Genomic DNA, 22276 nt, shown 5'->3' on the forward strand with positions numbered 1-22276 from the left:
CTTCCTGACCTGAGCCCCAGATTGTCATGTTTCAGCTCTAAGACTATGTGCCATATTACTAGAGAGAAGAGTACAACCATCCCAGGTGGGATGAATACCAGACACGCTGGTCTGCCTGAGCGAACAGGACCGCAGATGGTTGAGAGGGAGAGAGTGAGCCAAGCGGGGACGCGGACGGCGTGTGCTCGCTTAACTCCATCAGCCCGGGCTGCCTTTGGATGCGACGCTTCTTTTTCCACGGCTGAAGTAGTGCCGGGAAAGGAAGAATAGGAAGGGCGGTGTCACCGTCTCAGAAGAGAGCCAACCGTCTGAAACCTCTCAGTGAGGACAGCCCGCGGCAGAGAGTGCAGCTTCCGCGTGGATGGGGCCCAGGCATCTGGCGCACTCCGTGTGCCCGCTGTCCTCGTGCAGATCAATTCTGCAAGAGGTGCATGTGGAATAAGGCATTTAAAACAACGCCTAGAAAAATTGCTCTTTTACAAAGCTGAGCGCGAGCACAACAGCAGCAGTAAAGGATATATGATGTCTCGCCGGATGGCCACAGGAGAGCAGCGACAAAAGAGGAGCGGCTTCCGGGTAAGTCGAAGGCGCTGTCTGCTGTTTTCAAAGGCTTGCTCTAGCTGATCTTGGCTTGTTCGATGGCGAATAGCTTCTGTGAGGAATCAGGGACGTGTAGTGTTGCTGAAGTTGAGTAAATCTGATATATTGGCCGAAATGAGCGATCTTTATAGGCTGAGGCCACGCCCATTTAGGCGCGCTCTGAGGTAATCGGCGCCAAGTCAGTTGATTGGTTTGTGCATCTGAGGCGCTCAGCCATTGGATGTGCAGTTGCCGCAGCTGTGTTTTGCTGTACAAGCTGCACTGCATTTTAAAATATTGCCTCAATATTTCGAGGAAAAGGAGTTTCCCCACTGCGTTATTTGCTACGCAATACGAAGTGACCGTTCTCGAAAGGGAACTACACTTTCGAGTTAATCTATAAAATATTTTTTTTATCGCCCAGCCCTACTCCATACAAATCTTTTTTTTTTTTATTCATATACATAATCTTTAAACAATATTACTTGCCCCCTCCCTTTCACGTACATATCTTCTCTGATGATGTGTTTACTGGCGCAAGGGCGGGGCAACCTCTCACTCATGACATCACAGCAATAGCAAACCACAACGATCTAATCAATTTCCGAGGCCAAAATCACATCCCACCCTAAATTTTTTTCTTGTTTGAGAAGCAGTTTCCACTCACTAGTAGGCTACAGAAGAGAGACTTTTACAATTTTCAGGCTGACTTTATGATGCATGGACTGTGAACATCCATCATTTAAGATAAACTAAATAAAGCTGTTGTCTGTAACTTTGTGTTCAAAATTTATATAATAAGCGAGTACATCATGAATCCATTTTCTAAACCGTGTTATGGTCTTATCCTGAATCCCTACGTTACATTAATTAAAGTTTTTATATTCTGACTATTTTAGACTGGTACGGGACGTACCACAGCGGAGTAGCCCAGCACCTGCGTCGACATAAACAGACACATTTCTGTTTATTAACCGCTAGATCGCCAAAAGTTACAGACTGTGGCTTTAAACTGATTAAAACATAGACGACTGAAAACAATCACACTAAATGACAAAATGTGTGATAAAAGCACTTGCAACATATCAAGTATCAGAAGCTGAGCAAATAAAAAAGAAATGGTGCTGCTAAATGGTAGTTTAATTTAGTTTTAGTGTTTTTATGTCATTATTATTCATCAGAGCAGTTGTTTGCCTAACAGGTGTTTGTTACTGGCAGCACACAATAGCAGATTTCTTGCCCTAGGCCGTAGAGCTCATCATTTAAAACTAACCACATAAGTGTGAGAAAATGAATACAAGCTCATTAGTTTGCTTGTTATTTTGACCTCTGGGCTACTATCAAATTAGCATTTTTCCAGTATCAAATTAGCATTTTTCCAATTTTACTTTATTTTTTGAATTGGTGATATTTTTTGTCAGTGGTTACTATTTAATGCTTCTCTGCCTAAAAGAAGTAGTTCAACTTTACCCCAAAATTAAAATTCTGTCAGCATTTACTCACCCTAATGTCGTTCCAAACCTCTGTTTTCTTACACGAAAGGAGAGGAAGAGGTTATCGTTGTGCTCAGCTCTATCCATATTGATCACTATCAATCAGTGTTAGACAGTTTTACGTGAAAGCTCTTTAACGTTATGTGTTAATCGACCGCAGCTCCATGGATTATTGACACATGACGTCAGATGTAAAACTTGAGATCCACAAAAGCTTTGCAGAAGAGATAAATAGCAAAGACCATTTTTGATTAACAGCAGACAGAAGGGCATTGTACGAAATAGCCTATTCAATGACTTTCATTTCAGCGACTTTTTAGAAGTCTGTCAGTAAATTTCAGTTCAGGGTTCGAGGTTAGTCTCGCGCAAATTGTCTTTTTGCACCACTAGCCGAGGTAACAGTTAGCTAGCCTACTTAAACTGCTTTTTTAGATGTTTTAAACAAAACAATAACGTCCTTTAAAAAAAAACTGTCCACATTTGTGATGTGTAGCCTACATTTATAATGTAATAGGCCTAATCAATTTTTTTGGAAGAACAGTGGTGTAACTGTGAAGATAATATAAGGCTACCCTTTAATATACAGGTCCTTCTAAAAAAATTAGCATATTGTGATAAAGTTCATTATTTTCCTTAATGTAATGATAAAAAGTAAACTTTCATATATTTTAGATTCATTGCACACCAACTGAAATATTTCAGGTATTTTATTGTTTTAATACTGATGATTTTGGCATACAGCTATGGAAAATAATGAACTTTATCACAATATGTTAATTTTTTGAGAAGGACCTGTAAATGCTTACGATTATCTCTGTTAGAGAGCCACGTGTCAATTTATCTGCTCAATAAAATACCTTACTTACTTGTTTAGTAATAAAAACGCCATTTCCATGTTCCTTTTAAACATTTCAAATCCCCCAGTTCTTGTCATCTCCGAAAATCCAAGCCAATGTTGATACTCGTTTTAGTACTGTTCTGTCAGTTCTCGTTTTGCCAGCAGACTCTTTTTTAAAACAGGTGATTCCCTGGAAGTTTAGCTATTCATTAGCTGCTCCATCAACCTTTCTCTGTGACAATTTTGGTCCCACACCATACAGGCCTCAACTTTTCTGTTTACTGAAGAGACATGCACGCGGGCGAATGACGTAAGTATGTTATTTCTCGCGAAAACCATCACGATATTGGAAGAAGAAGGATGATGATGTATTGACTCATTATTTAAATTGGAGGGCGCATGGCCTTTAAAAAACGTTAAGTAGCCTAATTCTAATTGATAAAATAATTGTAAACCCAATTGTTTCCTTGAACTCCTTTGATGAGTTTCGCGCCTTAATATACCCCTTAATTATACTGGGGCTCGTTGTTTAAAAACGTTGTTGTGTATCCAATATATTCTTATTAAAAAAAATCTACCTAAAACTTTTTTTATATACCTCCTTTGACGAAGTTCAAGTTTTAATTAGACCCCTCCCAAGTCCGAACCCTTCCATTCGCACCCGCAACGGTCTGACAGGGTGACAGAAGTTCAGGCTTGTTTGAGTAAACGAGTGGCAGTTGTGGAGCAATTGTTCCTGCAGCGCATTCGATCGGTCTCTCTGATTTGTGTGGTTTGTTTCTCGGAGCAGAAGCTGCGCATTATGGGATTAGATTTCGGTCACAATTCTGCGCGCGCAAGATCACATTTTGGGCGCGCAAAGGGGCATTTCGCACGCGCGTGAACTGAGTTTTGCGGAGAAATGTTCATCTCGCAGATAAGAAAATATTTCGAGCGAACGAAAATCAATTTTGCATTTAAAATAAGTATTTGGATGTGCGCAGACGTTCTCTTTCGCATATGCAAAGTTTCACTTTCTTGCTCCTTTCATCTTGCATACCAGCCGTGCGCTCTCTAAGCGCAGACAGCTCGCTTGCTCAACACAACCCAGCTGCTAAATTCTGATTGGCTAGCTTGTCAACCAATCACAAGACTCCCTGCATCACCGACTGTGGAAGAGGAAAAATACATGGTGGAAGATATTTATGTTTAATGGCTTGATTTAAGTTCAAATGTCTACCACTTGACGACCACAGTTTTTTTAGCTTAATTTAAGCTTTTTTTTTTTTAGCTTATTTTTAATAGAAATCAAATCGTACTATTACTGTACATAATGACATGTCCCAGTGTTTGCTGCCCCTCAAGTGGTAGTTCTAACTTCTTTCTGAACTGCAAGTTATATAATTAACATTAGTGAAATATGAATGTGACCGAGCTGGGGTCTCAAATTTTACACGTTTTCAGAAATGAAGATGGACAGACTTTTCCCCTCTTAATGAAATAAGTGTGTAAAAACGGTACATCACTCACATTAGAATAAAAAAGCAATCAAATAAACGTAGAAATGCAATGTAATAACGTTAAAATAATAATCAATCTACTTGATATCCTTGGAATTATTTAAACAAAAACATTCACAGCAGAGATGTTCTGTAAAACAACTATCATACTAAAAAATATACTTTATTTTCTTATATACTATTTTAGGATAGATAGTGTGCACATTGGGATGCAGGCTTGTTACCCTCTCTGCAAAAAAATAAAAATCTAATTATGAGAGTAATTATATAGAAGTCGTGTGAGTCACACACCCAAGATTTTCACTTACAGTTATATTTGCATATGTTTGCATTGTTACCCAAATCTTTTTCTTTCTTTTTTTTTTGCAGTGAGAGGAACAAGCCTGCATACCAATGTGAACACTATCCATCCTAAAATAGTATATAAGAAAATACAGTAAAAAAATTTTAGTATGATAGTTGTTTTTACAGAACTTCTCTGCTGTGAATGTTTTTGTTTACTTGAACTTAAATTGAAGTTTTCAATCCATTAAACTAATTAAAAATAAACATCTTCCACCATGTATTTTCCTCTTCCACAGGCTGTGATGCAGGGAGTCTTGTGATTGGTTTTCAAGCCAGCCAATCAGAAAGGAACAAGAAAGTGAAACTATGCACATGCAAAAGAGAATGTCTGCGCACATCCATACACTTATTTTAAATGCAAAATTAATTTTAGTTCGCTCAAAATATTTTCTTATCTGCGAGACGAAAATTTCTCCTCAAAACTCAGGTCACGCGCGTGCGAAATGCCCTTTTGCGCGCTCAAAATGTGATCTTGCGCGCGCAGAATTGTGACCGAATTCTAACCCCATAGCGCATCAGATGTTGAGAGACACTCGGAGAACCACACCGGAGAAACGCTGCTTTCACTCACTTCTCAGAAACAGGAGTATAGCCTACTGTGTCTTAGGTAATGTATTGGGGGTTTTTTCTAACGCAAATATCCTGAAGTCTGGTTGATCTCGGCTACTGCTAATTTGACTCTACATCGAATTTTCTTATACATTTTAGTCAAATGATATTTAAAGTATGCATAGCTTATATATTTAGAAGATCCCGGGGCTAGTTGTCACACGGGGAAGTTGTCACAAGGTCTATAACTTAGACTATCTCAGTAACTAAGGTTTTGATTAAAAAAGCAGCACTGGCTCTGGATGTTCGTTTCAAGCATGTGGACACGATCTTTTTAGTTCAACCCTGAAATAAAAAACATAATAAAAAAACAACCCTGCAAAACCTAACAATATATGTGTAGCCTAGTTGTGATAGCTGTATTATTGATTGATTGATTGATTGATGGATTGATTTTTTAAAAGAATTTCACCATCAAATCTTCATTTTGGCTACAGGTATCAAGGATGGATCATAGCTATGCATCTGTTTAATTTAGCAATTTGTGTGTGCTAGAATGATTAAATGTAAAAAATTAAATACCGTAAATAAAAAAAAAACACTTTATGGCTGTAACCAGAGAAAAGTATACTTTATTTCTGACTGCTGAAGAAAGTTCTATTATCAGCATTGTTACACTGACAGTAAGGGAATTATGGCATTGCAGATTCACTCCTTTAAATAACATAATTACCCTGTCTGGTACTAATTCTTTCTCAGACCATATAGATCCATATGACATGACCTTTATTCTCATGTATAGTCTATATTTATTCAAGTAGCTCTTTATCTGCTGTCCTCATTAGAGGATTACATGATAAGATGCTGTCCTGATGAATATGATGAAATTCTGTGATTCAAAATGTCTTTAGAGATGTTAATGAACTCCAAATGTATGAATTTTGAAAAGTACAAATATTCCATGCAACCTCTCAATATGATCATGCAGCCTGCATGCAAATGAATGATAGAAGAATAGTAAAATTCAATTTAAAACAGTTTAGCCTGTTGCACTGAAAGAGATCTCAACTTTCTAAAAGAATTTATTGTCAATTTAAATAGACATATCTCATAATTCTTCCCATATCCACCATTGATGTTTGAAAGGGGGTATTTTATGAAACTCCAAAAGTTTTATTTTTGCAAAACTGAACTCAGCAAGAACAGAGAACACAATGCCAATTCATCAAAATGACTGGCATTTGAGTTTAAACTAAACAAATGTAGCATTTACACAGATGACGTGAGTGCAACATTTGAATTTAAGCAGCGTTTACCTGCTAAGTTTTGACATTCATCATTCTTGTTTGTCTGAGTAGATTAATGTTGGAAGATTACAAAAACTCTTTTGAAAAATACATCACTGCAGGCACTGTTATGTTTTAAAATGCTGGGATGCTGGAACAAAGTGAACGAGAACCTTTTTTTTAGACCCATTAAAGCACTTTGATTCATAAATGAGCAGTTATGTAACAAAATATTCATGACTGAATGAGACCTTTAAAAAACCCTTGTGTTTTCTTCCAGCAGGTGGAGACAGAAGTGTGTTGACTGAAGGATGGAGAGCTCTGGCTGGGAAGGTGGAGAAGAGCCTCCTGGAAGCCACGTGTACGAGGTGATGGTGGTCCAAAACTCCACGTCCCCTCACAGCTTTCCCTTCGCAGACGTAGCCCTGCTGCGGACCTTCAAGCCGCTTATCATCCCCTGTTACGTTCTTGTGCTGCTGGTGGGCGTCTTTGGCAACTACCTTCTGATCTACGTCATCTGCCGCACGAGGAAGATGCACAACGTCACCAACTTCTTCATCGGTAACCTGGCCTTCTCGGACATGCTGATGTGCGTGACCTGCGTCCCCTTCACGCTGGCCTACGCCTTCAGCACTCACGGGTGGACGTTCGGACGGTTCATGTGTTACCTGGTGTTCTTGATCCAGCCCGTCACTGTATACGTGTCCGTTTTCACTCTCACGGCCATTGCCGTCGACAGGTGAGTGCAGCCACCTGACCTAATGGCTCAGACGCTAGATATCAAAGCTGAGTGGGGTTAAAGTGGGTCAGATCACTTGAGATGAAAGGATGTCCAAAGGATGTGAACTAAATGATGGTTCTTTAGAAAAGGGTTTTGTATCTTTGGAGATCATTAGAGGTCTCTAAAGTGAAGTCTGCAGTTTGAGAGAAGGTCACTATCCATGCTGTTTCCCCACTACTGCTTTGATGTTTGTTGACAAAACTGAATTTTTTCTTGCTTTTCTTAACTCACCAAATATGTCATATTTCACCCCATAAATCCCATACAGAAAGAAATAATTATATTTTATTGTAGAAAAACGAAGCCTATTTTAAGATGTATGCATTGTAACATAATTTCACATTTCTCATTACCATAATTCAAAAAATATTTTTACTATAATCTCAAAAAAATAAATTAAAATTATTAAAAATTTATAATATTAAGTTAATAGTATTATTTTTAAATGTTGTAGTAGTGTATTAATTTATGTTGATTTAAAAAAATTAAAAAACAATCTATTACTGCGTTTCACTATAGTCAAAATAACTATATTGATTGTAAATATATGTCCAGATGAATTACAAGTATTTGAGGGTTAAAGTGCATATATATATGAATTACAAGTATTGATATATATATATATATATATATATATATATATATATATATATATATATATATATTCACTTTAACCCTCAAATACTTGTAATTCATCTGGACATATATGTTCTGAATATAGGCTTCATTGTCTTTATACAAAACATGTCTATTTTATTATTTAATTTAATTTTGGGGTAATATCTGAAAAAAAAATAATAATAAAAAAACATTACTGCATTATTATTGTTGAAAGAAAAATAATAATAAAAAACATTACTGCATAATACTGTTGTAAAAATAACTATATTGATTCTTTTTATAAATAAAATTATATTTTAATATAAATTATTATAAATAATGATTTTTATTTATTATTCTATTAATGAGATTAACAGGAATAAAAAAAAACTCAAATATAAAATGTCCAGATGAATTACAGTAATAAGAATTTTAGTTTTCTTTCTTTATACAAAACATAATGCTTTTTTAATTATTTGATTTGATTTAGATTTTTATAAAATATATATAAAAAAATTGAAATGTATTTATAATATAGTATGAAATCTCTGCGTGTTGTAACAGGTACTACGCTACAGTTCACCCTTTGAAGAAGCGAATCTCAATGGCGGCATGCGGTTACGTGCTGTCTGGGATCTGGCTGCTGTCGTGTGTGCTAGTCGCCCCTGCTGTGGCCCACACGTATCACGTGGAGTTCAGAGAAGAGGGTCTGACCATCTGTGAGGAGTTCTGGTTGGGCCAGGAGACCCAGCGGTTGGTGTACGCCTACAGCACGCTGCTACTGACCTACATCCTTCCATTATCCGCCGTCTGTGTCTCTTACTTCTGCATCTCCGTCAAACTCCGGAACTGCGTGGCCCCCGGACACCGCACGCGGGACCAGGCCGAGGCCCAGCGGGCACGCAAGCGGAAGATCTTCAGGCTGGTGTCTCTAGTGGTGGCGGCGTTCGCCGTCTGCTGGCTGCCCATCCACGTGTTCAACGTGCTGCGTGACATCGACATCCGACTCATCAACAAGCGCCATTTCCTGTTGATCCAGTTGTTGTGTCATCTGTGCGCCATGAGCTCGTCCTGCTGCAACCCGTTCCTGTACGCGTGGCTGCACGACCGTTTCCGCGCAGAACTGCGCAAGATGTTCACCTGCCACCGTCGCATTGGCATTCCCGCCAACCACTGTGCGACGGCGAGCGTCGTACTATGACGTCACTGTGAGCTTCAGAAAAGATGAAAACTCATGAAGTGCAATTTAATAAAGGCCAACAAAAAGTAAATCCAAGAAAGGTGTTTACTAGCCGGAACAAACTTTTCTGGGAAGTTCGCTGTTCCGAACTCCCAAAACAAACTTTGTTTTAGCATTTGTTTGTAATAATGTCACACCAGTTTCTTCTTAAATTTTGTTTAGTTAATAAAGACCTGAAACAAAGCGATGCATTTGTGTAAGAAAAATATCCATATTTAAAACTTTATAAAGTCAAATAACTAGCTTACAGCCATACGCAGTCTACTTACGACGTCACTTACTTGTGAGTAGCTTAAATATCAGCTGCATGTAGCATTACTCACATACGTTGCGGTTTAGACTTAAGTCAAATCCGTATGTTCGTTTGGCTGTAAGCTAGTTATTTTACTTTATAAAGTTTTAAATATGGATATTTTTCTTACACAAACGCATCGCTTCGCTTCGGAAGGCCTTTATTAACCCCCCGGAGCTGTGTGGAGTACTTTTATGATGGATAGATGCACTTTGATGAACTTTCTAACGAATAGAAATAACCATAAATAATGTATACCGGTAGTTATCTGCATCCTTCCGTCTTTTTAAACACGAAAAACGCATTCAGTATGACACGAAAGCGGTTGCCGTGGTAACGTTAATAAACAACCTGCTTGTTAAAGCGATTGTATAATCCTGTATCTGAGACTGAGGCAAAATTACTAAATATGCAGCGCGAGTTATTTCTAACTTCAAACAATTGGCCACTGAACCAGCTGATAAAATTATCCTTTGATTCGATACGTGATTACAACTTGACACTCAAATTAACCGATCGTATTTTACTGATGCAAAAGACGCGCGAGTGCACACGCACTGAGAGGGAGCGCGGTGTGTTCACCGGGCTATGGTAAAATAATGACGCAGTTGTGCATAATTTAAACTACTTAATCAACACTAACAGTAGGTGCTGTTCGGTTTTCATACTGCTGCTCTCCTTCTAGTCACTTCCGAACTTCTTTTGATTAAAGCTCCAGGTGACGTGTTGCCAGATATCACAAAAAGAGCAAAACAAGCCCCTTAAAGGAGTAGTTCACTTTTTAAAAAACTTTTGCTGATAATTTACTCACCCCCATGTCATCCAAGATGTCCATGTCTTTCTTTCTTCAGTCGAAAAGAAATTAAGGTTTTTGATGAAAACATTCTAGGATTTTTCTCCATATAATGGACTTCATTGTGTACCAAACGGTCCAAGGTCCAAATGGCAGTTTCAGTGCAGCTTCAAATGGCTTTAAACAACACCAGACGATGCATAAGGGTCTTATCTTGCGAAACGATCGGTCATTTCAAAAATAAATATAAAAGTTTAAGCTTTATAAGCACAAATGCTCGCCTTGCTCTTTTCTTTTCGTTCGTGACTCTCCTGTTCGAACTCGTTCATCAAAATGAACTAATCTTTTTCGAGTCATTTCGTTAATTCAACGAACGAAATGACTTGAAAAAGATTAGTTCATTTTGAACGAGTCTTTTTTCGAGTCATTTCGTTCGTTGAATTAACGAAATGACTCGAAAAAGATTAGTTCATTTTGATGAACGAGTTCGAACAGGAGAGTCTTTTATAACAGGAGAAACTTTTATATTTATTTTTGAAATGACCGATCGTTTCGCACAGTATAAAAACACAGTATAATAAGCAGACATGGCAAAAATGTACCGGGGAACACATTTAAACATTCTAGTAGGGCCTATTACAAATGTCCTACAAAATTAAAAGGAAGTTACTTATTTATTATGAATAAAATAGTTCAATATAAAATATTCAGATATTATAAATGAAGTAAGCAATAACATGAGATTGAAAAATTATTCAGCAACACTATTAAAAGTTTAATTGCACCTATGAGTTTAATATCAATCAGTTGGGTGCAGTTCATCTAAAAGTTGATAAGTGTGTTTTGTTTACTATATTTAATCAAAATAGTTTACCAAATAAATAATTTACCAAATAAAAGAAAAAGAAAAATCAAACAAGGTGAAGTACTTTGTGGGTAAGTATGTGGGATTATTTATGATACAAAGCCCTTTTTGTCGATTTTCCGAGAATAACTGCAAATCGTGAAATATATCGTTACCGTGAAATAAAATTAGTCCTACCGTGAAACAGAATTTTGGTCATACCGCCCACCCCTATGAATGTCATATACACCTAGGATGACTTGAGGGTGAGTAAATCCTCCAGTAGTATGTTTTTGGGTGAACTATCCCTTTAAGGCTACGTCTATAGATACATTTGAACATTTCCATTTCAAACCATTCTCCGCCCACACTAGCCTTTTTCAAGAACTGTAAAAAAAGTTTCTCATTCACACTGAAATGTCGGAAAACACTAGAATTACATGCGTAAAATGTAATAAAAGCTAAAATGCTTAAAATGATACAGAGAAACCTTACATAAAATTTCTGCTGGAACAATCATTTTACTAGCAAAATATTGCAACACTTACTGGTGCGTCACTATTCCATGAATGGTCTAAAACGCAGTTGCCCTCATGTTTTGCCACAGGACGGCAATCTTTTGTCATCTTTGCAGGAATTCAATATGAAGATCGTACAAAGTAAAAAATTATTTTAACAATATATGAAAATGAAAAAGCAGGCACAATGCCGGTATAACCATATTTGTGTTCATGCGTGAATTGTATTGACTACTATTTTGAAGTGTTGTTTAATGTTCACTAACTTGTGTGCGGTTCACTACTCATGTCTTGTGTGCTTTCTTGCTTCTTACTGTTTAATGGGCTGTTTACACAAAACCATTTTCAACTAAAAGCTGAAAACCTTTTATGCGTTTTGTCCGTTCATTTACATGACATCAGGTGGCCTGAAAACTCAAATTTTTGAAAACAGATGTAAAAAGTACATTTACATGACAACGACTAAAAACGGAAACGTTTTTCCTTTGTGTTTTTTCACATAGAGTTAACAACGTTGTCAAAACGATCCCCAGTCACACTGATCAACGAAAGCGATTTAAAAGACTGCATTAATCATTCCAGGCCAGTAGCTGGCGATGTCACTTTTTAAAGAAACACTAGGTGCCTATATACTGAACACATAAGCATGATGTCACAGTTTTCACAAATTCATGTTTTTGTAGTTTACAGAGATGATAACGGTAACGCTTTCAAAAACTTCAAAAAAAGGAAAACGTTTTTGTTTTCAGGCCCCTAAAACACTGTGGTCGTGTAAATGAATGTTTTTTCCTTGTTGAAAATGGTGTTGAGTAAAAGTTTTTGAAAACCATACCATTATCATCTCTGTATTAACTACAAAAATGTGCATTTGTGAATACAGTGACGTTTTTAGTCGTTCTCGCGGATCTATGTTAATGGTTATCGTTTTTAGAGCATTGTCATCCTTAACGGAAAAAAAACAAAAAACACTTTTTTTTCAAAAAAAAACTTTTCAATTTTTTGTACATCGTTGTCGTGTAAACGTACAACTCCTGACAGATACCACATCTAGATATCTACTGTATGGGTACAATATGTGTCACATGACTAAACATGCAACATCGTGTTCAAATACCTCAGTTTTCACATCTCACACTACAACGTGAAAACGGCATTTTCAAATGGATCCACTTGATTAGTGTGGACATAGCCTAATGTAATTGAAGGATGCTCCATCAGGACGGCTGTGTTAACTCGACTGATTCATTATTGCTATTTATTGACGCTGTAACAAATGATTCTAACCTTGTTGGGCTGTTTTCAAAGGATCCACAAGGGTGAAATCAACATGAAATGGGATTCACAACCAATTTTTCTTCTGCAATGTTAGGTTTTTATGAGTGGAACAGGATATTCAATGGATATTCATCAGGGAAAGTGTCTCTGGTGACTTCAGCTATTACATTTCACTGCGAGATGACATTGCAAAAAAAGCTCTTTCTTTGAAATCATGCACAAAAAAAACAGAAACCTTTCATGTTGACTTTGAGAGTCCCAGAAGCCTGTGTGCTCCAGTAATTTCTTTTTTGCCATTCACTTTTCCATTAGCAATTTCCTGCTTAAGAAGGAATTGTAATCATTCAATTCACTAGAGCTCTGTGAATGTGCAGTGCAACATGTCAACAATGTTAAAGTCTGATGATGCATCATGCGGAAAACCAATAAAAAAAGTCAAGTGATTCATCTGTGCTTCGAAGACAAAGCTTCTGCAACAAGCTGTTTAAATTATTGCATGCTATCAAGAATAAATAAAGATGTACTGTTAATCAATTGGTGTTTTGGTGATTTTTGGATGTTCAGTGTACACTACCATTCAAAGGTTTGGGGTCGGTAAGATTTTTTAATGTTTTTTTAAGTCTCTTATGCTCACCATTTATTGGATCAAAAATACAATAAAAACTCAAAAGAACTGTTTGCTATTTGAATATATTTTAAAATGCAATTTATTCCTGTGATGGTAAAGCTGAATTTTCAGCATCATTACAATCTTCAATCACATGATCCTTCAGAAATCATTCTAATATGCTGATTTAGTGCTCAAGAAACATTTATTATTATTATTATCAATGTTGAAAACAGTTACTACTTAACCTCTGATGGTCTCCGGGGTCTATTGGACCCCAAATGACTTTTGCTCAAATTAAAAAAAAATTTCTCTTTGTCCAAATGGTTTGAAACTTTCTACGGCTCTCAACACTTTCTAGATCTAAAAAAAAAAAAACAGTTTTTTATGATATCTGTTTTTATGTTGGCGTGACAAAAATAGTCACACTCGTGGTCTTGGGGGTATATTGGACCCCGCAATCAAAATAGACAAAATAACATCATCAAAATCAGAAACAACGTAGAACACAGACAGAAATGACAGAAATAAAGTGGCACACTTCCAACAATGCAAATGCAAACATCCACAATCCAAAATTATCATGCTCACCACAGGCGCACACACACACACACAAACACACACATAAAGAGGAATACATTTATACAGGAATACATACAGACTATAAAAACTGTTCTCTTATCATTTGTAAAATAAAATAATCTAAAATGCAGAACCACCAGAAAAATAAATTGGTAAAACTTAGACGCATTGAACACACACACACACACACACACACACACACACACACACACACACACACACACACACACACACACACACACACACACACACACACACACACACACACAGAAATACATTTGTAAGGCTATAAAAAGTCTTATAATTTGTCAAATAAAATCATACAAAATGAAGAACCACCTCAAAAACCCCCTGTGTTTGCTCCAACCCTGTCTGCAGGTTTGGCACTTCACTGTTGTTGTTGTTTTTGTGTGTGCTGTGTTTTTTCAGTACAAAAAATGCAAAATTTTGACAAAAATTATTTTATTTTTGTTATAATTGTGATTTTATAATATTTAGATATGAATCCAACTGAATCCAACTTTAGAAACTATATATTTCAGTAATTCAAATAGCATATAATGGAGCTCTATAGCCATCTAGTGGTTAAAGTGATTTATTACAAATTTTAACCTGTATTTTCCAAAAAATGGGCAAAAATCTTACATTAAACCTTGTAAAATTATCCATGGTATCCCCAGTGAAAGTTAGAAATCTGGGTCTTTTATAAAGTTTATTTAACATAAAATGCTGTTTTTTTGTAAAAATCCTATTTAATTAAATATTTATTTATTTATTTATAGAAATTTTGTAAAAATCATAAATTCTACAAAAACTGCACGAATGTTGAGTAAAAACATTAATGAACCGAGTAAAATTATATTTGTTAAAAAAAATATATTGTTCGGTTACAAAACTAAATGTTGTTGTCTGGGGTCCAATAGACCCCGAAGACCACGAGTGTGACTTTTTTTTTTAAGACCATCAGAGAGTTAATATTTTCGTTTAAACCATAATAACCAGACCCTGACTTGACGCTAAGCACTTTTCCACATCAAAGAACATTTTAATAAATATGAATGTTGGCGTTGATTTCAGTGTATGCTCAATCTAAGATCAAATCTTTAGCTTTAGAAATGGGGCTCAAGAGTCCAAGCAGAACAAGTACAGGTGTAGTAGATAATCACATTAACTATGGAATGTTCATGCTTTCTTTTAAATTAATTCCAGCTGGGTTAATATTTTGTTAACTAATGCAATGACATAAACCCAAGGTCTGATGCATTAGACGTCAGAATACAAGTCCTTGAATGAGCTCCAATTGCCAGAAAGCCTTTTATTCAAAGCAGCTATTGATCTTAAAACGAAAATATCTCCTGAAGGGCCCGACAACATAATGAGAACATGAACTTTAAATCACTGCTATAGTCAAGTAGTCGGGATCACACACCTGCAGGACAATTTAAATGGTCTGTATCACAGCCTCAAGCAAATGAAAGAATGAAAACGGCTGATATTAATGATTCCATCACACACACACACGACGTGAGCAGGAACAGATGTGACTTGGACACTAATAATATCAAGGTCTCGGAAATTAACTTTCCAGGAATAATACATTCGATGGACGATGGCAAAGGAAAATCTATTTGTTTTGGACACAATATAGAGGCTTTTATTTACGTCAAAGGCATCCAGCATCAATCAAATAATATGAAATCACAGGCTCCGGCAAGATTATTAACTACTTACTGCACAAGCAGCTATTCATAACAGCACTAATTTACTGATTCAAACCAGGATAAAATGGCATTGCTTTGCAATATAAAACAATACAAAAATAAATAAAAAATAACCAAGAAATATACCAGTTCAAACAAAAATATTTTTATTAATAAAAACTCGTACGATTTACAAAACAACTAACTTAATGCATGTAACAAAAAATAAATATCAATGTAACGAAAAACGAATCAGCAGTAATTAATTATGTGTAAACGATATGACAATTACGCTTGCTTTAGCTCCTTCTGAGCCTTTAGATACAATTTAATCTCATCCGGAGAGCGAATGTATGATTCAATTTCAGTGTCCGATATGTCTTCGTCTCCGGTCACTTCCAGCTGTGGAACGTCCACCCTCTGCCGCTTGCGATTCTTCACGCAGGGGGGTAAAAACAAGTGCTTTTTACCCCAGTGGCTTGATGGTAGCTGACAATCCGTAGCTTCTTCATCAGCAGGATTCTCACATCCGGCCTGGTCCGAGTTCTCTGAGGAAGGCGGTTCAGAGCGGTTCGACCCTGATGGGTCATTGTCACATTCTGTGGTTTGGGTCTCTGAGAGTTGATTTTGCAGCTGTTGTTGGTATTTTTGAACGGCCCTCGAGAGCAAAGCCCTGCGGTGCTTCAGGATGTCCTCCACCAGCGTGGTCACAGTTTTGGGCTCCACTGGGACGCCCCTCAGCCACGGCAGCTCTCGGCCCAGTTTACACAACACCTCCAGCAGCTCGCTCACACGCTTCAGGGCCGTATCTCGGCTTCTGCGCCACGACTGCTCCGGTGCTTTTCCAATCTTGCAGAACGTAGTGAAGGAGTATTTCATGCGGGCCTGCAAAAGATTAATAATCGGGAATAATTCGATCAACATTTCCCTGCAGTAAACAGGGCAAAAAACAGTGCCGCTGTAATGTTTATGCTTTTTTTTGTGCAAAAAATGTAATTCACTTTCTATTCGTCACAGCACTCAAAGTTCACTTAAATAGAATACATGCATGTTTACACTAGAGTACGAGTGTGGGGTTGTTTGGTTTTTTAAAATATTTTTGAAAGAAGTCTCTTATACTCACCAAGGCTGTGTTAATTTGATCAAAAACTGAATTTAAAATAGCTTTTTTGAATTTTTACACATTTTAAAATATAATTTATTCTGTAATTTTCAGCATCATTACTCCAGTCTTCAGTGTAAGGAAGCCCATTTCCACCACATAAGAAAAAAGACGCAATTTTGAGAATTTTTTTTAATTATGACTTAATTGATTATGAAAAAACCATAATTGATATAGACTAATCGAAATTGAGATTAAAAAGTAAATTATGATATGACTAAAAGTTAAAATTATGACATCGAAATTATGAGATTAATGTCAAAATTGTGACATTGAAATTATGACAAGTCAAAATTATGACTTCTAACTAAATTGAAATGACATAAGTAGTCAAATTTATGACATTGAAATTATGAGATTAAAAAGTCAAAATTGAGACAAAATTGACAATTTCAACTTTTTATCTCATAATTATGAACTTAGAAAGTCATAATTATAATTTGCCAAAGCATGATTCTTTTCCCCTTAAGTGACAGAAATGGGCTTCCATATCAGTGTCACATGATTCTTCAGAAATAATTCGAATATGCTGACTTTGCTGCTTAAGAACCATTTCTGATTATTCTCTGTTGAAAACTGTTGTGCTACTTAAAATAAAAAGAACTTCCCATTTATTTGATATCTTTTGTAACTTACAAATGTATTTACTGTAACTTTTGATCAATTTAAAGTGTCCTTACTGAATAAAAGCATTCATTTCTTAAAAAAATAAAGAAAACTTCTGAATGGTAGTGCACAGTTGTTTTATGTGTCCCGATTTCATCGTCTTACAAATTGCATAATTTTCTGTGAACACAAATGTCTCGCTTTCAGAAATACACACTCATAAGAATATTACGGGATTTACCGAAGGATTCAGCGACTGCCAGGCCACATACACTGATCCCATGAGGAGAGGCAACGGTTGCCGTCCCGTCACAATCCAGGTATCGGCAGCTAATTCAATCAAAGCAGACATCCGGTCCAGCAGCCGCTGGGGGGTTTCAGAAAGCACCTCCTCCACCTGTTTAGGACCCAGCTTGAAACTACAAAAACACTTCAAGTAAACAAACTGACTTTTACATTGACTAAAATATTGTGAAAGTCGTGACAGCGTTAGACTTACTCGTAGCAGAAGCTTTCCATCAGGTCTGTGATTCCTGTAGTGGTGGCCTTAATGTTCAGACTCTTTATGAGCTCCTGATATACCGTTCCTACCACTGAATTGTCCGCCCCCAACAGGTAAGCAACGGTTCCCATGGAAACAGGCCAGTTTCTCTGGCGACAGACGCAGAGTATGCAACAGCCTCCCAAGATTTCTTTCTTGGGTAAGGTCACATGGAGGAAGTTCGGGAGATTGTAAGCGCGCTCAAACAGACTCACTACTTCCGATTCCATGTCGTTGGATAACCTGAGGATACGGCACATCGCACGCACCCGAATGAAGCCTGGAGAGACAGAAAAAGAAGAGAAAAATTAAAATCACATAATACGGTCCTTACAAAATAGCAAACCCTTTAACTTTTGTACTACAACTATTACAAATAATTGTCGGTAACAAATAAAGCTGAAAATAAATATATATTAGATGAATTTTTTTTCAAATACTTTTTTTTTTTTTTTTAAATGGTGCCTTAGCAACTAAATGAGAAAATTTGAAGTACTAAAATTACTAAAACTATAACAGAAATAAAAGTAGGGATTTTAAGAACTATTAAGAAAACTGAAAACATAAAAACTATTTAAAATATGTATAAGTAATATAATAGTACATAAATAATACAAAAATGACATACACCAAGACACTAGAAAGGGACTGTTTACATTAAAAAAAATTGGTAACACATTACAATAAGGTTCCATTTGTCAACATTAGTTCACTGCATTAGTTAACATGAACTAACAGTGAGAAGTACAGCGGCTGGAGAATGAAACTGAAACACCTGGGCCCGTATTCATAAAGAATCTTAATGCAAAGAGTAGCTCCTAGTGACAAAATTCTAAGAAAATTCTTAGAAATGTGGGCGTTTACTCTTAAAATTAAAGAAATCCTAGTAAAGAAAAAAGTAATTCAGAAAGCATCTTAACCCTTAAAAGAGGTCTTAAGGTCAAAATTGTTAGGAGCACGGACGAGGACTTTTAAGAGGCTTAAGAGTTTCTTTAGCAGAGGAGAAAATGGCAGAAAGACGAAGAGGGAGAAGAAATGTGTCGCAGACAATAGATGACAGTGAGTTAAGAAGACACTATAGATTAGATCGTGCAGGGAATATGTTTGCGACCGATTTTATTAGAGACACAATAACATCTCCGACACAGCGCAGGAATGGCGTAGTGCCAGAAATTAAATCACTACTGTACATTAAGATATTTGGCAGCTGGGAAAATGCATCAATGCAGCAGTGATGAATTGGGTCTGTCACAACCTTCTGTAAGCAAAGTGATCACAAACAATTACAGCACTTTCACAACCTCTTATTGTGTCGCAGTTCATTTTGTTTACACCGGACATTCCCACCTTGCAGGCTCAAAAAAATGCATTTATGAATATAGCAGGCTTCCGCACAAGCAGGGGGAATGAACTGTAAATATTTTATTATTAACCGCTATAAGCTCCCACTTCTGCTTCTGTGCTGTGACAGCCGGGCTGAATTTCACTTTAAGGATGGCCTTGTGTTCATCCACTAACTGGGCTCACAATAAACACTGTTCCTCTGTCCAGTTGATCCTCTGTCCAGTTGAGCTTTCTTGTCCTTCTTGTTTTTTTATTCCATGTTTGCTACATTGTACCAACATTCAAACCACCACTTAAATAGACAGTGGAACAATTTTTATCATTCTAATCCAATCAAATACCTTATAGGAAATTAACAGTATGGTAAATAAAAAAAAAGATTTATATACACATATATAATGTGTGTGTGTGTGTTTGTATGAGAATGGTCAAATAGGAAAAATGACGCATGTAATTTCAAAGTGAAGGCTTAGAATAGACCCTATACTTAAAATCACTCTTTTTTCCTTCTTGGACAACCAACCAATCACAGTCTTCAAAATATTGTGTCATACATGATGTCTATGGTGTCATACATAGCAACGGGGTCAGCCCCTCCTCCTCACTAAGATAAAAGTTTTTGTCTTTTCCTTACTCAGAGTTGCTCTCAGATCGGTCCCGAATCACTCTTAAGCTAAGACTCCTTCGTAAAAGATTTTAAGCTAAATTAAGAGTTTTCTGAGAGGATTCTTAGAATCTTTATGAATACGGGCCCTGGTTTTAGACCACAATCATTTATTAGTACGGTGAAGAAGGGCCTCCTTTTGTGGCCAATACAACATCAATTTGTCTTGGGAATGACAGATACAAGTCCTTCACAGCGGCCAGAGGGATTTTGAGCCATTCCTCTTCAGAACAGGCCAGGTCACAATGTGCTGGTGGAGGAAAACGCTTTCTAACTTGCTCTTCCAAAACAACCCAAAGTGACTCAAAAATATTCAGATCTGGAGACTGTGCAGCCCATGAGAGATGTTCAACTTCACTTCAGTTCATCAAACCCCTCTGTCAGTACTCTTGCTGTGTGTATTGGTTTCACTCTGGGCAGCAACAGTACGGGTGTTAAGACTTCTGGGATTCTCCACACCGTAACTCTCTCAGATGAGGGAAAGACAGTGAAGACGGACTCATCAGAGAACAATACATGTTTCACATTGTCCACAGCCCAAGATTTGCACTGTTGGCACCAATGAATATTGACCCTGTGGAGCTCCTGATGAACAGTTTTGGTGGAAACACGAGAGTGGAGGTGTGTGTTTAATTCTGCAGTGAGTTGGGAAGTTGTTTTTTTATGTTTTTTTTGGATACAATTCAGATTATTAGCTGGAAATCTCTCTTAGACAGCTTCCTCTTGTGTCCACATTTACTCCTGTTGGATGCAGTTCGTCCTATGTCGTGAAATGCCGACATTAACCTGAATCCCATAGCTTTGGATACACCACAAAGACTTACTGTCCTGGTCACAGATGAGCCAGAGAGACGTACACCAACAATTCATCCTCTTTTGAACTCTGATAGGTCTCCCATTATGTTGTGTGGATTGCAATATTTTATGTACAGCTGTGCTATTGCTCTGCTAGTTCAACCTTCACCTGCAGTGTTTCAGTTTCATTGTCCAACCCCTGTACCTCTAATGTTAATTTTTCAGCATTTACCAACACATTATAGTTCTATCTGTTAATATTAGTTGATGGACCTGAGCTAACATTAACTAACAATGAACAGTTTTATTTTTATTAGCTAATATTAACAAATATTAATAAATACTGTAAAAATGTATTGCTCATTGTTAGTAAATGAATTAACCAGCGGGACCTTATTGTTAAGTGTTACCCAATGATGATTAAAGGTGAGCTACTGATCTTACCAGCAATCAGATTTCTGCACGGTTTCTTGATCTCCTCCGTGGAAGCATGATAGGGCACATCTGGATAAAATGAAACAGGTGTCAAAGCAGAAGCTTTCAAGCAGAGTGAATAAGGATCAGTTCAAATCGAAATGTCCCGTGCTGGGTTACCTCTGCCCTGGGTCTCATCGCTCAGTAAGGTAGTCAGAAGGCCTTCCTCGACCACTGAGCCACAGTCCTCACACACCCACTGCCTCTGAGAGTACAGATCATCCTCCACCACACTGGACGAGCCACACTCAGGGCAACTGCTCGGCATTCCTGAATGAGAAGTATATCAGCTGTAGTCCACCATCACACTCTTGATGCAGGCATTGCATATGAGAAAAAAACAAAATCTCTATATTCATATTAAAGGCATTTAGCAGCTCTTAGTTTCTGATCAGCAAATGACAAACATGGAATGTTATGGAATATGAAACAAACGAAAGAGAATCATACTGTTCCGCACGTATCAATACAAACAGACAATATTATACAAGTATTTGGAGATTTTGAAGATCTTACTGGTGTCAGTTGCTCTTCAAATGGTCGGCGGAGTATTATAATGGTAGACGATCAAAATGAGTTGCTCCTATTGTGCAAATTACAAACTTCTGAGAGCGGCTTATATTCTATCATCCTTCCTTGCGACATATGTACGTTTGTTTAGAATGGGACGCCGCCGCGCTTCTTGATGACGTTATAGGTCCGGGCGGAAATAAGACTGTTGTCAATAAAAATTTCTTTATTATGTAATGTAACTAGACATGTTCGAAAAATAATATTAAAAAAGTACAAAACTGTCATCATAATTTATTAATAGAGGTATCTCATATGACAAACTTAACACACCGGTAAATCATTTTGTCTTCTATGCT

General features: G+C 37.0%; 2 protein-coding genes across 3 annotated transcripts; one reads left to right on the top strand and one right to left on the bottom strand.

Moving 5' to 3' along the window:
• Positions 1-5275: 5275 nt before the first annotated feature.
• On the top strand, positions 5276-9244 carry prlhr2b (prolactin releasing hormone receptor 2b). The gene is made up of 3 exons (XM_077242029.1): positions 5276-5354; positions 6873-7328; positions 8535-9244. The coding sequence occupies exons 2-3, from the start codon at positions 6901-6903 to the stop codon at positions 9169-9171; spliced, it is 1065 nt and encodes a 354-aa protein (XP_077098144.1). The 5' UTR covers positions 5276-5354; positions 6873-6900; the 3' UTR covers positions 9172-9244.
• A 6721-nt stretch (positions 9245-15965) lies between these two features.
• Positions 15966-22094, bottom strand: brf2 (BRF2 general transcription factor IIIB subunit). 2 transcript variants are annotated; one of them, XM_077243481.1, is made up of 6 exons: positions 21924-22094; positions 21528-21677; positions 21378-21437; positions 18089-18410; positions 17831-18008; positions 15966-16706 (listed from the first exon to the last, which is right to left on the bottom strand). In XM_077243481.1, the coding sequence occupies exons 2-6, from the start codon at positions 21673-21675 to the stop codon at positions 16110-16112; spliced, it is 1305 nt and encodes a 434-aa protein (XP_077099596.1). In that variant the 5' UTR covers positions 21676-21677; positions 21924-22094; the 3' UTR covers positions 15966-16109. The 2 variants fall into 2 exon arrangements, with proteins under 2 accessions (XP_077099596.1, XP_077099597.1); XM_077243482.1 differs by having other exon boundaries at positions 21528-21717; positions 21924-22071.
• Positions 22095-22276: the final 182 nt, after the last annotated feature.

The sequence above is a fragment of the Siphateles boraxobius genome, unplaced genomic scaffold (genome assembly GCF_051911475.1).
Source record: "Siphateles boraxobius isolate OS27281-9 unplaced genomic scaffold, OSU_SipBor_1 25, whole genome shotgun sequence".
Lineage (NCBI taxonomy): Eukaryota > Metazoa > Chordata > Actinopteri > Cypriniformes > Leuciscidae > Siphateles > Siphateles boraxobius.